Source organism: Mangifera indica, chromosome 9, assembly GCF_011075055.1.
Source record: "Mangifera indica cultivar Alphonso chromosome 9, CATAS_Mindica_2.1, whole genome shotgun sequence".
NCBI lineage: Eukaryota > Viridiplantae > Streptophyta > Magnoliopsida > Sapindales > Anacardiaceae > Mangifera > Mangifera indica.
Genome location: NC_058145.1, coordinates 16,410,575 through 16,427,570, shown reverse-complemented (window position 1 = coordinate 16,427,570; position 16,996 = coordinate 16,410,575). Strand labels below are relative to the sequence as shown.

The window sequence follows — 16,996 nt, the reverse complement described above, 5'->3', positions numbered from 1 at the left end:
TATTGTCGTAGACTTAGTGCTGAAAAAACCTTAGAGAGAAATATAAGTTTTTCAATTTTTTGGGTGGGAGAATTTGTTAGTTTTTATACTTAGGGGATGAAAATGTGATAAATTTTTATTTTTTAAATATTTTTATTAAATAACAATTTTAACCCTGACAATAATAGTAAAATTTAACAAATAAGTTGATATTAATGTTTTTGATAATTAATAGATGAAAAGTTGGATTTGTATCAAACTATGGGTGGTATATAGTCATTTGGCCAAAATAAAATGTTTCAGTAATTAGGCCAATGATAATAATGAATATATGTCAAAATATTTTATGGTTGATTTTCAATCTCCTTTAGTAGAGTTTATTGGTAGAATATGCCCAACAACAATAGTCATTAAAGCTCATCGAATTTCATGTTTCAAAGGAGATTTGCAGCTTAATTTTATGAGCACCGACAATTTTAAGCAGGCTTTATTGCTTGAATATGGTGGTGGGTACTCTCTTTGAGGGGATGAACACAATTTATGATTTTATTTTATTTCAAGTCTCAAAATTCCCTGTTCTTGTGGTTGAGCATCTTCACACGTTGCAGTAGATTGGCCTGTCTCTGTACTGTGCCTGAAAATATCAACGGTATTATTTTCCATGAACCTGACAAAAAACTGGTTTTTGTTCCTGCTGCCAATCTCCAGGAATTTAAATAAACGAAAATAAAGCCGAAAATGGAATATTCCATGGCTGGCGATCCCTCCAACACCAACCAATCGTCACAACACAGCTTACTCTTTCTTCTTCCTTTGCTGTTCTGTCTTTTATTCTATTGAATTTAACCAACAAAAACATTAACTTGAACACAATTCTCCACTTTTTTCCCTTCAGAAGACTTACCCGGTATGTCTTTCAATCTCATGCTCCTTCAAACTCCTTGGATGGATTTCATGTATATCTTTTGAGTTTTTCTTACTGTTATGAAACAGGTTAAGGATGGATAAAAGAAGAAATGGGTCAGTGAAAGCAGCAGATAATAAGTATGGAGAATGGTTCATTGATGGTACTTCTTCACTGAGGAAACTCCAGATGGACTCTCAAGAGGTAAAATTAACTGCCAAATTTCTTGTTGGTGTTGTTGCTTTTGATTTAATATAATTGTTTTGGAAATTTTATCTATGTTTATCATATTGAAGACATCGTCTTCAAGAATGAAAGAGCTCCACAAGGCGAGAAGAGATATTAATAGGTACAGAGAGAGCAGAAGAATGGCAGAGTCTGTAAAAGCTCAAGCTGAGTCCGAATTATCTGTTGCAAGAAACACAGTCAAAGACCTGGTTTCCCGGATCGAGGATACAAATTCTAAGGCAGAAGCGAAGATGAAATATGTGAATGAAACGCTAAAGAAGTCTGGTAAGAGTATGCAGAGTTATCAGTATGCAGAAGTGATGAAAGAATTGGAGGCTGTGAAACAAGAATTGAGTAAGCTTAAGCTTGATATGGCTTCTGTATTGGAAGAAAAATCGCAGGCAGAGAAGGAGATTGAGACAACAAGCTCGAAAATGTGGTCTAATATCAGTGTTGAAACGCTAAGGAAAGAGACTGAGGAAGTAAATGAAGAACAAGTGTTGGTTGAGTTGGCACGAATTGAAGCCTTGAAAGAGGTTGAAGAGATTGAAGCCCAAAGAGAGAAAAAAGCCTCTGAATTCTCATTTGCCATGGAGGAAACAAAGAAGAAAAAGAAAGAAATAGTTGAGGAGATTGAGCAGTCTAAGGAGGTTGAAGAGAAATTGGCTGTCACACTAAGTGATGTGAATGTGTTAGAAAATGCACTAAAATGTGTCAAAGGAATGGACAAAAGGCTCCAAGGAGATGACACCTCAAAGTTTACAGAAAGCAGTTTTCAGGAATTGGGAGGTTTGCCTTTGTTAAGGTCAGTCATGGAAGAGTTAGAGGAGGCCAAGAAAGAATTAGCTTTTAGAAGGGATGAGGGTTATCAGTTCATGGCTTCAATGGATGTAATAAGGAATGAGATGAAGCACGTGACTGAAGAAACAGTGCGGTTAGAGAAAGCAGAACACAAGTCGGATTCGATTGTTCAAAACCTTAATTCAAAGCTACTTAGAGCAAAATCTAAGCTGGAAGATGTTTCTGCAGCTGAAGAAAAGGCTAAAGCAATTGTAAGTAATCTATCACTTACTGTTGAACAGTTAAAGACTGAAGCTGAAGCTGCAAAGAAAGAGAAAGAGCTTATAATTCAGGAAACTGCAACCATCAAGGAAGGAATTCAGAAAACTGAATCTGAAATTGATTCAACTGGAGAGGAGTTGATAGCTGCAATGCAAGAGCTGAAGGAAGCGAAATTATCAGAAGCTTTAGCTCTTGAGAATCTTAAATCTCTCATAAAAAGCACAATGCAATCGAGAGCTTCTGCATCACAGAATGGTTCATTAATTACCATTTCTAAGTTTGAATATGAGTACTTAACTGGGCATGCTGCTGGGGCTGTGGAACTTGCAGATGTGAAAGTGGCTGCAGCTCACGCATGGATTGAAGCTTTAAAGGCCAGTGAAAAGGAAATACTAACGAAAATTGAAATGGCTCAATGGGAAATCAAAGAAACAAGAATGGATGAAGAGAAAGAGGTGTTTAGAACTGAGAGATCACTTTCAACAATGAGAAAGGTAGAGCAGGAAATAAAGAACTTGAGACACGGGGAAGGAAAAACACCAGAAGCCAAAAACTTGCAGCCCAGATTGTCAAGAAAATCTATGAAAGCCAGTGGCAATTTAACTCCATCAAGACGGGGGAAGTATCAGAAATCTGCCTCCCCTGCAAATAAGACGCCGCGATCAACTTCCTTCAACGTCAAGAGGAAAACAAAGGTGATGCCAAGTTTTGCTAAGTTATTTAGTGGCAAGAACACTGACTAGGATCTCAAAGCTGTTTGAAGATCTTTTACAAGCTTAAATATCAGCTGATATTTATGTAATAACTGTTAGCCTTCCAAGTTTCATCAATTCATACTTTCATATTTTGGAAAGTTGAAGCTCTGGTTAGTTGCGTGAGGCATTCCTGTATACTGTTTCTATTACATCTCATACAGTAACAATATGTTTAAAGTCTCAAATTTTCTTGTGTGAAACTCAATCATCATATTGTACTTCCAGAAACCCAATTGAGCAAGTTTATTTTGAAGACAGTTGAATAATTAAACAACTAAGCACAGGCTAAAGTCAAAGCCATATATACTGCAACCAGATTCCGATTGCAACGTATATATACCGTAGTTTGGCAATTTATCATAAATTAAAGTTCATGGTGAAACCGAAGTCTAGGCAACCAGAAAATCGATGCATTGGTTAGTCAATTTGTTAGTTATTGGTTGGACTATGGAAGCACTAGTTGCTGTCGTGCCGTCCCTAATAGACCGTTCATTGTATTGCTCACTTGACTTGCCAACATCTAAATGCACCAATCATCGCCTTAACTCACGCTGTTTACAGCAATATTGGAACGTTATCCTCATTATGTCAACCATCCCAAACACATGATCACTACCCTGCGTAATTCTGTTCACTATATAAAAGTATTGACACAGAAAAAGAATATGAAATTTGACACTCTTAAAATAGAATATAAACAAAAACAATTGTGCTTTGTTGACGAGTAAAACTGAATGTAAGACTCATAATTAAATATAATTACCGTGTTTGCAAATACTAAAGCATGCCATATGCAAATTAATTGATAGAAAATACAGCCTTTACATTAAAAATTGAGCTTTCGTGATAAAGAAGAATGGTTTATAAATTGTAAATAATTTTGTCTGGAATCAGAAATACCAAAACAGTTTTCCAGTTTTGGGAAATCAAAGTGGTTTTGCACTTTGCATGAGTTGTGTTTGCCCAGTCAATACTTCGAACTGACTATAAGAGGTGAAATGCCAGGAAAGAGAAGCACTGCTAGTTTAAAAATCACGTAAAATATGTTGGTCAATTCCAGCTTCCAGATTACGTCCGTCTGAGTTTGTCGAGTATTAAGGTGATTCTTCAGAGCCCTTTCTTTCAGCTTTGAATTCTCTTCATTTACTCTTCACAGAGATGGTTTTGCCGTTTGTTTTCTTGACTTTTCTCCTCTGCAATTGTAATCCTCCTGTGGCTTCACAAAATGTTGAAGGACTTGCTCTTCTATCCTTCAAAAAAGCCATACAGAACTTCCCAGAAGGCTATCTAAACAATTGGAACAACTCAGACGATAATCCGTGTGGATCGTATCCATGGAAGAGAGTTGTATGCAGAGAAGGAAAAGTCCTTTCTCTCAGCATTCCAAACAAGAATCTTTCAGGGTTTCTTCCACCTGATCTTGGAAAACTCTCTTCTCTTCACCGTCTTAATCTCAGAAACAACAACTTCTATGGAAGTTTACCAATTGAGCTCTTCAATGCATCAAATTTACGAAGTTTGATCCTATCAGGAAATTCATTTTCTGGGCCTGTTCCTCCTCAAATAGGGAATCTCACCAACCTACGATTACTATATCTTTCTCAAAATTCATTTAATGGCTCGATACCTTCATCTCTAGTTCAATGCAAGAGATTAAAAGCTTTAGTCCTCAATAACAACAGTTTGAATGGCTCTCTCCCAAATGGTTTTGGAACCAGTTTAACTACACTTCAAAAGCTCGATGTTTCCTTCAACAAATTGAGTGGTCTGATCCCCAACGACATTGGCCAATTATCAAGCTTGAAGGATACTCTTGATTTGTCTCACAATCTTTTCGGTGGTTCTGTTCCAGCAACTCTAGGAAACCTTCCAGAGAAAGTGTTCATAGATCTCAGCCATAACAATCTTAGCGGCCCCATACCCCAAGTTGCGGGCCTACTAAATTTAGGACCACCGGCTTTCATAGACAACCCTTTGCTCTGCGGATCCCCTTTGAAAGTTTTTTGTCCTCCAGAAACTTTTCCTAAACCCAACCCTGCTGACCCTTCTATTAAACGAAAGAAAGTCCATTCAAGTTCCAGAGCAGTGATTGCAGCTGTTTCCATTGCCACGGTTGTGGGTATCTGCACAATCGGGATGTTGTTCTATCACAGGTACAAGGACTCTTGTGCGTGTAAGCGGGGCAACGGTGTTGGCAGCAGCCCCTTAGGAGAAAAGTTGACGCTTAGACAGAAGATTTCCTGCTTCACAAAAAATGACTTGGAAACTTTATCAGAAGTTATGGAGCAGTATGAATTTGTGCCATTAGACTCACAGGTTGATTTTGATCTTGAGCGCCTCCTGATAGCACCAGCTTTCCCTCTGGGTAAGAGCAGAATTGGCATTGTGTATAAAGTTGATTTGAGCAATGGGCCAACCATGGTGGTAAGAAGATTGGGGCGTGGAGGCTGGCAAAGGTTCAAGGAGTTCCAAACTGAGGTGGAAGCGATTGGAAAGCTTAGGCATCTAAATATTGTCAGTCTCCGTGCTTATTTCTGGTCTGTCGAGGAGAAGCTTCTTATCTACGATTATATACCCAATGATGACCTTACCACTGCAGTTCATGGTAAGTGTTGCCTCCTAGAAGAATTTGCAAATTTTGATTCTTTCTGCTTTGCCTGCCCAATGTTAATAAATAATTTCCATGATAATCATACATGTTCATTAGCTAACCATTTTAATTCTTCAAAATTGATCAGGGAAAGCTGGAATGTTTTACAGACCTCTCTTATGGCCTGTTCGTCTGAGAATCATAAAAGGAATAGCAAGAGGACTGGCTTTTCTACATGAGTTCAGCCCCAGAAGGTATGTCCACGGAGATTTGAGGCCCAGCAATATTCTGCTAGGACAAAACATGGAGCCCCATATCTCTGATTTTGGACTTCGCCGCCTTGCTAATATAACCGAGGAATCACAAGCATCCCAATGTGAACAAACGACCAATGGAACACCACAACAGAGTTCTCCATGTGATTTTACCATGAGAAACTCTACCTTGAGCACTTCTTGTTATCAAGCTCCTGAATTTTCAAAAGTCAGAAAGCCAACACAGAAGTGGGATGTGTACTCGTATGGAGTAATCATACTGGAGATGATATCTGGGAAGCTGCCAATGATTCAGATAGGTTCCCTGGAAATGAATCTTGTTCAATGGATTCATCTCATGCTCGAGCAGGGGAAGCTGATGATAGATATCTTGGACCCCCTCTTAGCTCGTGATCTCAACAAGGAAGATGAGATAGCTTCTGTGCTAAAAATCGCTCTGGCATGTGTCTGTAAGAGCCCTGATAAGAGACCTTCTATGAGGCATGTCTTTGATAGTTTGGACAGACTAACATCACCCATTGAATAACAGAACATGCTTAATGAAGTAAAAAAATTCACTCAATAAAAGACATGCCAGATGAGTGCCACGATTAATGAAGGGGAGCAAAGATTTTCGAGTTAGTATCACTGTACATAGTTTTCTTTTATGTTTCTAATCAGGCTCTGCTAGGTAAAAATGTTTTCCTTCCCTATATTTATCGGATTCTTCTTCCCAGTTTCTCTTGAATTAGAATTTTTCTAGTAACATTAGTTTTATCTTCTTATTCTAATCAATGGCTTTCACGACCGTCATACAGACTGCACAAAACTAAAAACTTTTGTTTTTTAGGTAACTAAAAACTTTCATTGCTTTGAAAGTCTGTGAACTAAATCAAGCACTTAAAGATGGATAATTCAAATATATCAAACTTGTGACTTTTAACTGGTTGCAAATAGTTTAACATAAAATCTAATAAATGATAATGACAAGGGAAATTACTTCATGCCAAAACGATGTTAAAAAGTGCCTCTTGAGAGGCAAATAAATTCTCATCCAAACTGAAGTGTGAAGAATAAATTTAGCAACAGGGTGCAGGCAATGCCTTCCAATAGGATAACAGTTTGACCATCTCAAAAAGTTGAATTTTTGGTGATAAAGATTTTGCAAGAAAAATGAACAAAAAGCCTTCATGGTAAAAGCAAAAAGGAACGTGCCAAGAACAAGTGGAGTGGCTAAGTTCTAGTTCAAAAATCACAACTATCATGTCAAGAAAGCTTCACAGCTATCATGCGCTAGACCACATTAATACGCATATTCTTTTTCCAAATCAAGTACTTTTAAACACTATTGGAAACAAAATATAATTGACAAAACCTTATAAAATGCTAAGTGCAGGAAGTGCAGTCACAGACAACAAACAAATTTAAATTTATTCAGCAGCCAGAACTTCATTGTCATCAAAGATGAATATCGAGATCAGAGAAGCAACATATTTACATCAAATTAAAACTATACAACTCTTGAGGCAAGTATCATTATTGAATTTTCACTACATAATCTCAAACACTTTAATCAAATAACATATGGAACATTGCATGACAAGAAAGATAAAGAAAAAGAAACTGGTGGCCGATTTCTCTAACTGTATATCAAACAGGAACAAATACCACCAAAATGATAAAACAAGCAAAAGCATTCAAATTTACCCTGACTCCATTACCAAAACTGTTTCTTCTCTTCAGATAACCAACTTACTTTGGCCATACGCTTCTAGCCTATCGGTTTACTTTGTTCAAATGCGACTGTGACAAAGCCTCTGACAATGGTAATGTTGAGGCCTTCATGGTTTGATACTGAGGGAGCAACGAGGGTGGCAGTGGCTGAGTTTTATATATTTGGGACAGTGCAGGGTCATCATTATATTCATCGCAGTAATTAGCAGTTTCTCCAGAACCAAGATCAATTAGCTGAGGCTGACTATCTGTTTGGGAATCAACCACATTTTGTTGCTTATTTTCATTACAATTGACATCGATAGGTGCATTTACAACCTGGGTTGTTCTATAAACTGGTGGGATGAACTCAGGTAGAGGTGGGGTTGCCATGACATCCTTGTGAGCTACTTGGGAAGAAATTAACATAGAATTTGGATGCAATGGAGGCCAACCTGAAACCACTGGAAAAATCTCTTTGGAACCATAGTGCACAGAAGACTCATATATTTGGGCCTGACCAGCTGGCATAAAATATACTGGGTATGACTGACTAGGCAGATATTGCAGCTGCTGTGGATGTGACAGCATGTTATGCACAGGATAGTAAGAGGCAACCGGCACTACTCCGGTAGGGTTTTGAGGTACATAATGACCACCCAATTGTACAAATTGCATTTGTTGTCCCTGCAGCTGATCCAATTGTGCAGATAACGTATACACTGAAGCCTGAACTGTTCCATGTGATGGCATATCTAAGACAGGTTCACGAATTTTACCATCCCATGATTCATATGGGTTGAAAGAAACCTTATTTTCCATTGCAACAACAGGAACAATGTGGTCTTGGTAAGTTCCAATCTGCGCATTCGATATAGCATTTCCCAAGCTATTTATATCACTGTAAAAAGTTAATCACACAATCAAAACTATGCCTCAAAACAATTTCATTCCTATTTAGTTCTTGGAAAATCTATGAAAACGCGTTTAAAGCAGTTCAATGGTAACCAAGTCAAGTATTAGTAGATTCAATTCAATTTGCGATTTCACATAATAGCATTAATAATAAATTAACCAGGTCCGATTATTTCCTTTTACCAGCTTCTATAATTTCTCACTATATCTTAACAGCTTTCAAATCAACCAAAAGACCAAAGAGGAATATAAACAAGAGAAAATAAAACTAATAAGTAATAAAAATCAATACCTTGCAGAAGACTCAGCTAAAGGTAATTTGGCCCGACTGTCTTGATAAAAACTCAAACTTTCATCACCACAGGCCCTAACGGGCTGCAAATTTGACAAAGAAACTGAAGACGATGTAGAACCATAAGACGATGACGTTTCCAACACCATAGACTCTTGTCCACAAAGCCCACCACTGCTGCCATTACCATTACTGCCCTCACTGTGAATTTGGCCTTCCCCTCCTAACCCCATCTCCCCCTTCTGCATTATCTTTGCACTTTTCAACGCGTCCACGAACCAACTCTCCGTCTTCGGATGAGTCAACCCGCACTGAGTAGTCTTCAACTCGGACTGTTTCAACCCAAACAAAAACAATCTGACGCGTGTAGGCTTCGGAAAATTCGAAACTCGTTGTAACTCTTCCAGAAAATTCTGAAGGTCGTCATCAGTGGAAAGAGAAATAAGTGAATCGAGGTCATGGAGTGGCAGCTGGTACTTGAGAGTGAACGGGTAGCTGACGCTTAAGCTGGCGGCGATGTGGGCTGACAAAGCGGAGACTGAGGTGGTGCTGGAGGTCGGAACACTGATGATACGCGTCTCACCGCCTGCGTAATAAAGCGACTTCTTGAAGGGCATCTGGATGATGTGGCCGCCGTAGCTACACATCAACCGGAGCTTTCCGGTAGTATGCGGTGGTGGCGGGTCCATGAAAAACTGCGGCGGCGGCAAGATCTGAGAGGTTTAAACACTTAATTACGGACCGTGAGAGCTTGAGTTAAAAGTGAGAGCTTGGTTGCTTTGCTTTCATGTTAAGATATTGAGATGCGAGTCCACGTGGCAAGAACGTGCGTGGAAAATGCCATGCCACGACAGCGGAGGTGGATTTGGGAGAAAGTGACTGGTCAAACAAACGATGTCCGATCCTAACCGGTTTAAAGTTTAAGACAAATTAGGAGGTACGTGTATGCGCACTGCGCAAGCTGGCCCGCGGCACATCGGGTCTCCCTTTTTAGCACAGCTTGTGGGAGTTCGGCCCACCGATTATAGGGGCCACTTATAGGCCTTGGGTAATGTCCGTTAACAAAAAAAATCAGTTTCCATAAAAGTAAGTATTTGAAATTCCGTCTCATACGGATAATTTGATTATCGAAAGAGAGAATTCTAAACATAAGAGATCTAGTGTTAAAATCTTCTTTGACAAGTTTAATTCAATAATGAGTATAGATTAGCCTTCGGATCAACTTGTTCTAGTTTGAATCAAAACCAGAGGGATAGCAACACAATTAGGATTACAATCAAACATACGTGTATGAATTTGTTGTTGAGATGTTCATGTCACAAGGGGCGGCATAATCACAAACTTTCGATGATTTAAGTTTTTAATCTGTGTGAGAGTAAATTACACTTTTCATATTAAAATTTTTTTTTTTCACTTCTAGAAAACATAAATAATACTTTTCATTTAAAATCAAATTTAATTTAAGAAAAAAAGTTAACAGTATAATTATAAAATAGTATTTTTATCATCTATTAGTTAAAAATAACTAAATTATATATCGTATTCAAAAATTTTAAATATAACAATATAACATTTAAAAATGTTTGAAACCTCAATTATTACAATCTTTTTGTTATCCTAACTTTGGGCACCACTTCTTTAAAAATTATATGTTGACCCAATATATTTTCAAAATACTCTTATGACCCAATAATTTGTAATATATTATTAACACTCTTATTTGTTGCATTTTATTCAATCTTTCATAAGTGTAATTGTTATTTTTTAAATTATCGAGAAGTAGATTTAAATTTTATTCCGTTGATATGTAACAACTAGCAAGATTGATTAACAATACTAGTATATTTTTTCTTGTAAAAAATCATCTTAAGGGGTGTTTAGTTTGGAGAATATTTTATTACAAAAATTAGAATATTATATTGAAGATAAATTATCTTGAAAATTACTAGATATAAATTATTATTATGTTTGATAAAATTTAAAAAAATAGATATATAAAAATAATTATTATGTTTAATTAGAAGTAATAAAAGAATACTAGCATTTAATCATATTAAATGCAGGTTGAAATATATGCAAAATGCAGTCTCATGCAAAATGATATAATTATTTTAAAATATTTTTTATATTATTTATTATATTAATTAAAAATGAGATTATTTTGCTTTAAAAAAATTAATAAATAAGGATATAGTTATAATAAAATCAATATTACATTGGTAATTTTTTAATACTCAAGGTGAAAGTGGTAAATAAATTACTTTTTATATTATTTATCACATCACCATTGGTAATAGAAGATTATCAAAATCTTTTATTACTTATAAACTAAATAAAGTAATAAAAATAATAAAATATATATTACCAAAATAATTTTTTTACCATCAAAACCAAACGTCTCCTTAGTAATATCTCAAATTCCTAGAACTACATAAAAAATTAATTAGATAATTTTTTTTAACATAAATCAATTTAAATAACAATTTAATTAGCTTATGTTTATTGAAATTTTTAGTAAGTTTGTTGGTTGATTATATAAAATTAATTTATGAGTTTGATAATACAATTATTAGATATTTGTTAAGGGTAGAAAAGTCATTTCAATTTTAACAGTTTTTTAAAGGAATCTTAACAGCATGGGGGGCTAGTTTCGTATTTTTGAAACACTTGGGTGCTGAGATAAGGAAACATCGTTTAAATCTAAAAATAAAAAATAGATTCTTATAAATAGAAAAAAAAAAAAAAAAAAAAAAAAAAAAAAAAAAAAGTAACATTTGGAAAGTATATTGGTTTCCTATTTCTATTAGAAAACTTGACTCTTTAAGTTTCCCATTCCTTTTTGAACTCCTGGAATCGGTTACGTCCTTCACAAGAAACCAAGTTTCGGAAGAGGAAACATCGTCTGCGAACTCCAGCCAAAGCCAAACAAAAGGAAAGACTTCCTCTCAAAATTTGTGAGTGCGAATGTTCATCTTCACTCTTTTTTTTTTAATTTCGTTCTGAAATTTTCTATGCATCGTTTATACTCAAACGTGCTTGAGGATAATATAATGTTATTGTTCAATTAAGGTTCCACACGATGCCATATTCTTTCTGTTTTTGTTTTCTGAATCCACCTTATATTTGCGTAGAATTTCGTAAGGATTTCTAACTTTCCTTTGTTCTTTTTTAAGGTTTTAGTTGTTGTTTGAAGTGATTTTATTTTCCCGGGAAAATATATAGGCAATGAAGAGAATCTTTTTACTGTTAAGCTTGCAGTGTTTGTGTGCCTTCCTTTTATAGGCTTTTGCTTTCCCTGGCTTAATTCATGACTATGAAGATTAAAACCTTTGATAATGCTCATCAAATTGTCACTCAAATTTATGATTGATTCATACTTGTACTAGGGTTTGGTTTTTTTTTTTTTCCCAAGACGAGAGAGTGAGGTTCATGGTAGAATCTAGAAATCTTGGTTAGGCTATAATCTGGGTAACTCAAATTTTTATAACGAATGTCTCGTTTGAGGATTTGCCTAGGCCGTATTAAATATTTGAGACCAATTTTGGGGCTTGTTTGTTGATAATTGTATATAGAAATTAAATCTTTTTTTGTCAAGTTATGTTTCAATGGTAAGTTGTGAATTATTTCCCTAAATAATGAATCCTATATGAGGAAAGGGAAATTCTGGCTTGCAAGGCCATTAAATATATTTAAATAAAAGGAAGTGCTCTTGTTTCTTTGCAGAAGTTTCTTTTTTCTATCAAAAAGCAAAGGTACTGGCTTCAATTAAAATCCAGCCCTTCCAAAGAAGAGGCATGAAATCCTTTTCAGTTCATTGGCTAATTTGTTATCTTTTCCAATGCAACATGTTCCTATTTGTTCTATCTTAGTTTTCAAAAAGTCTGAGTGATAGAGATGTTAAAGACATATTTGGTTTAGAATTTTATATTTAATTCTTTTTGTGTTCTAGAATTTGGATGCAATTCCTCGTTTAGATTAGGGTTTGGATAGGACTTTGAGAATAAACCAAGAAGGAACATTGAAGTAGTAGAGAGAGGACATTGACAGTTTAAATTTTCAAAGTTTTTCTGTAGTTAATATGAACTTCTCTATTTATTGAACTCTTTGCATTTCTTCTTCTCAATAGCTTACATTGTTTATATTCCTGCTTTTACATTGTTTGGGAAAGATTTCGAAGTGAGCAGATATTTCTATACTTCTACTTCACTTTCCTATATACAAGTTCAAATGTTTTTTTTTTTTTTGGCTATCTCTGTAACTTAGTGTGAATCTCTAAAACCTTGAATAGGTCCCTAGTAAAGCCTTTTTTTAATTGTTTTTTCAATGAAGAGATAATGATGTGATTATCAATATCTGTTCCTTGGCTGCCAGGCTAGAAATGGCTAAAGAACCAAAGAAACTGGAACCTATAAAGAATGAGAAAGCTCGTTTGGCAACCTTCAAGAAGAGAAAGAATAGTTTGTTGAAGAAGGCTTGGGAGTTCAAAACTCTTTGTGATGTGGACGCATGCATGATCATCTATGGCCCCAAACAGAGACATCAGCCTGGGAAGGCTGAGACGTGGGCCTCTGAGGAAGGTAAGCTAACTAGTATTATCAACAGGTACAAGGGTAAACACCAAGATGATCGCAGACAGAGAACGGCGGGTCCTTGGCCTGATTCAAATGAAAATACGGTTAAGCAAGTTCCCAAGAAGAGTCGGATACTTGAGTATGCTACATGGGATCAACGTTTTGACAGTTTTTCAGAGGATCAAATGAAGAAAGCTCTTTGTAGATTGAACACTAAGCTTGCAGCGACAGTGAAAAAGATTGAAACAATGAAAGGAAGTCCTAAAGCAATGAGAAAGTCAGCATCAGAAACATCAGAGGACTCTCAGATTAGCCACAACCATATTCACAATGTAGATAGCCATCGACAATGTAAAGGGAAATCAACTGATATTCAGCAGCCGATCAATTTCCAGCCTAACAATAGGGTTTATCAAATACCCTCCCAATCTTTAACGGGGACTCCGATATGGATGAGGCGCAATGCAAATAATCCATATCAAAATGGGGGTGCATCTAGTAGCACAAGCAGTCCACAGCAGTCTATTGGTGCATCCATTAGCACCATTCCATTCACTCCACTGCGACCCCCAGTTCAGTGGAATGTTCCAATATCACAGCATCCACTGCAGGAACCGGTCCAGTGGTGGTGTCTCCCATTGTCACAGACTCCACTGCCAGGACAAGTTCAGTGGAATCTCCGACCATCGCAGCCTAACCGGTTTCTGGCGATATCCTCAAGTGCTCCTTCTAATGAGAATACTGCTCAACTGAAGAGGCCAAGTGTTAATTCTGAACTTCAACCACCTGGGCAGCAGCTAGAGTGATAGGCCTTAGATGTGGATATTTTTTTGAAGAAGTTGTCAGCTTAGATAGGCTTATTAATGATGTTTAGGATTTAGTTTTTTAACTAATTGAAGGTTTTTTGACTAATTCTGGTGGAGATTTGTAATGATCTTTTTTTTTCCTCATACTTTCGGGAAGGTTTGTGACGAATTTAGGCTTCCTCCCCTTGATTACAAATTTGGATCCAATACTCTTCTTTTTATAAAGACATACAAGTTTTGAAAAATGTATAGATTGAAATGTTTCCAAATTAGCTCAAAAGTAGGAATTAAATTACTTTATTGTTATAAAGCCTGAATCATAGTATAGATGTACCAAAAAAATCTTGATCCAAATTGTTGAATCGAAACTCTTAACTCAAGATTATTGGTTCAAACGAAGCAGTGGAATTGCTCCAAGCCAGCTGCCAGCTTGGATCCACCCCGTAAAATTAATTAATTTTACCATGGAGTTACAAATTAATCTTTCTAGGCTTAGAATTCAGCACAAAAGACAAAAACACAGGTTGGATTTTTAGAATCAGATTATATTCCACTAACACTTAATGACGTGCGTTTAATTTCAATAAAAAAGAAGAACATCATTTAATTAACTCTAAATACCAAGAAATTAAATCATTATATTCGAATGCATCCCCCTCCAGTTTTCCTCTACAACTGAAGCTATAGTAAGAACAACTGGGTCTTCTACATTTATACTGATTTTACATCAATCTTCATACACACTCTATGCTCCTAGTTCAGAATCAAAATATAAAAATTCCTCACAAAAAATGAGTCAAAATAACAAAGCTGAAAGGTTACACCCTCTGGTCAAATAGCACAGATACAAGGGAAAGCACCAATGACACCACTAAAGTACAAGGTAACAATCCCAGCTCCAGATTCTCTCACACTTAATGCTAGTGCTTTTACAGCCCTGAATTTAATGCTCATTGCTTTGCTTCTGTATAATTTCCTAATATGGACTCTGTTCATTTTCTCCATTTTAATGTCTATCTCTCAGTATTATAAAGGCTGAGAACTTGCAGCTAGAGTTTTTTTCTGACATGAAGAGGGAGAGTAAGATGAGGAAGCCAGTCGTGGATTTGAATCAGTCAATGGAGTTCACACCTTCAACTCCATCTCCGGAAGTGCACAACTTCATGCCCATGACTCCTTTTGCGTTGCCCTATCAACAGGAAACCAAAGATGACCATGAGGTGAGGCTTTTCTCTGAAGAATTTCATGCATGTTTAGTTAATCAAAACCTTATTAAATTTTCTATGCCAAAGGATGAAGAAGACCCAAGACATTCCCGGCTTATGGAGATGCAAAGGAACAGTTTAGAAATGTTCTGGAATCAACAAATATTTGAGATTCATAATACTTCAGGTTCCATTTCTGTCAATCATATTCGCAATTTACTCTTATTTAACTTCCTTTTACCTGTTTATTGTGGATTTTTTTTATGATCTGTGATAACATAAGCCTTTAAGAACAATCAACTACCTCTGGCAAGGATCAAAAGGGTGATGAAATCCAACCCAAATGTGAAGGTCTGCATGTTGATAAATTCCCTCTTCTTAATTTATTCATTTCTGGATGTAAATTCAATATAATGAGTGAGTTTGTTTGTGTGTAAATTATGACTAGATGATCAGCGCAGACACTCCAATCGTGTTCTCAAAGGCATGCGAGCTGTTCATTCTGGAGCTGACTCTTCGTGCATGGCTGCAAACTGAGGGATGTAAGCGTCGAACGCTGCAGCGCTGTGACATTGCTAGAGCCTTGAAGAACGATGAGCTTTTTGAGTTTTTGGCCGATTTTTTTCCTTTTGCTCATAACAAGGTTCAACTCCTCGTCGCATTCCCTTACTGAATTCTTCTTTCATTCCTATCAATTAGAGATGATAATGGACAGTAAGGTGGAATACTTTAATCCTTGTCTCTGTCCTCATATGGATATCCCGTTTCCGGGCTCACCCATCTTGATACAGCGATAAAGAGGAATTCCGATCTCCTTCCTCCCAGGGAATTTTTTTTTTTTTTTCTGTCATTTCGATTAAATTAATAATAAAATATTTATTAAATATTAAGATATATTTATAATAGTTTAAAACCTTTAAAAGGAATTTAATATATAAAGATTTAAGGAATATTGCAAAATCCCCTCTTGTTTGGAAAGCAATGGGTTCGAATACCCAATTTTACATACCAAAATGTCATCTCTACTATTAATGGGGCTATAATTTATAGAAATTTCATGGATATCTCAGGACTCTGATGGTGAAAAATCCTCCGAAGAAGCTGAAGTTCTTCCTCCAAGTCAGATGCATTTCTCGGTTATAGATATCAATAGGGTGAGTAATTAATATGATTAATTCATTAAATATAGAAATCTAATGCATTTATATATTTATATAATGAGCTTGTTCATTGGGTTTGGTTCTTTAGGATTTAGTCCCTGATGATCAGCAGCTCCTGATGAAGCCATCATTCTCCGGTGCCGAACTCAATTCTGGATCTGCTTCTTCTTAAGTAAGGTGAGAAAAGCTCCAAACCCTGTTTCATTCGCAATCCAAATACAAAGCCCATAATTCAGTAAAAAATTTCATTTACATTCATATTTGCACTGGTGGAAGAAGCAGTTATGATCGAGAGGAAAAGGAAGCCAGTCAGCTTGGAAAATTACAACTTGAAATAAACGGATGCATATCTCTTTATATATATGAAATTCCTCATTCCTGGACTTGGGATAAATTATTAAGTGTTGTGGTGAAGCAAACATATTCTAAATATTTCTGGCCGTGTGTTTAGTTTGTTTTTGTAATATTACTTTTTTACTCATAAAAATCAAGTGTTTGAAATAAGATCCAGAAACTTAGATATATATATATATATATATATATATTGGGTCTAAAGTCGTAA

General features: G+C 36.0%; 5 protein-coding genes across 6 annotated transcripts; 4 read left to right on the top strand and 1 right to left on the bottom strand.

Moving 5' to 3' along the window:
- Positions 1-351: 351 nt before the first annotated feature.
- Positions 352-3,113, top strand: LOC123224927 (protein PLASTID MOVEMENT IMPAIRED 2-like). Its single transcript, XM_044648711.1, has 3 exons — positions 352-886; positions 973-1,087; positions 1,180-3,113. The coding sequence occupies exons 2-3, from the start codon at positions 980-982 to the stop codon at positions 2,914-2,916; spliced, it is 1,845 nt and encodes a 614-aa protein (XP_044504646.1). The 5' UTR covers positions 352-886; positions 973-979; the 3' UTR covers positions 2,917-3,113.
- An 808-nt stretch (positions 3,114-3,921) lies between these two features.
- On the top strand, positions 3,922-6,520 carry LOC123226066 (receptor protein kinase-like protein ZAR1). Its single transcript, XM_044650534.1, has 2 exons — positions 3,922-5,533; positions 5,667-6,520. Exons 1-2 carry the CDS (start codon positions 4,087-4,089, stop codon positions 6,317-6,319), a joined length of 2,100 nt encoding a protein of 699 aa, XP_044506469.1. The 5' UTR covers positions 3,922-4,086; the 3' UTR covers positions 6,320-6,520.
- A 729-nt stretch (positions 6,521-7,249) lies between these two features.
- On the bottom strand, positions 7,250-9,466 carry LOC123226067. Its single transcript, XM_044650535.1, has 2 exons — positions 8,693-9,466; positions 7,250-8,386 (listed from the first exon to the last, which is right to left on the bottom strand). The coding sequence occupies exons 1-2, from the start codon at positions 9,379-9,381 to the stop codon at positions 7,549-7,551; spliced, it is 1,527 nt and encodes a 508-aa protein (XP_044506470.1). The 5' UTR covers positions 9,382-9,466; the 3' UTR covers positions 7,250-7,548.
- A 2,037-nt stretch (positions 9,467-11,503) lies between these two features.
- LOC123226171 (agamous-like MADS-box protein AGL82) lies at positions 11,504-14,305 on the top strand. The gene is made up of 2 exons (XM_044650679.1): positions 11,504-11,646; positions 13,064-14,305. The coding sequence occupies exon 2, from the start codon at positions 13,071-13,073 to the stop codon at positions 14,067-14,069; it is 999 nt and encodes a 332-aa protein (XP_044506614.1). The 5' UTR covers positions 11,504-11,646; positions 13,064-13,070; the 3' UTR covers positions 14,070-14,305.
- Positions 14,306-15,051: 746 nt separating this feature from the next.
- LOC123224933 (nuclear transcription factor Y subunit C-10-like) lies at positions 15,052-16,959 on the top strand. 2 transcript variants are annotated; one of them, XM_044648723.1, is made up of 7 exons: positions 15,052-15,289; positions 15,362-15,461; positions 15,558-15,625; positions 15,723-15,917; positions 16,345-16,428; positions 16,523-16,611; positions 16,717-16,959. In XM_044648723.1, exons 1-6 carry the CDS (start codon positions 15,137-15,139, stop codon positions 16,604-16,606), a joined length of 684 nt encoding a protein of 227 aa, XP_044504658.1. In that variant the 5' UTR covers positions 15,052-15,136; the 3' UTR covers positions 16,607-16,611; positions 16,717-16,959. The 2 variants fall into 2 exon arrangements, with proteins under 2 accessions (XP_044504658.1, XP_044504657.1); XM_044648722.1 differs by having other exon boundaries at positions 15,057-15,289; positions 16,702-16,958.
- The last annotated feature ends 37 nt before the right edge of the window (positions 16,960-16,996 follow it).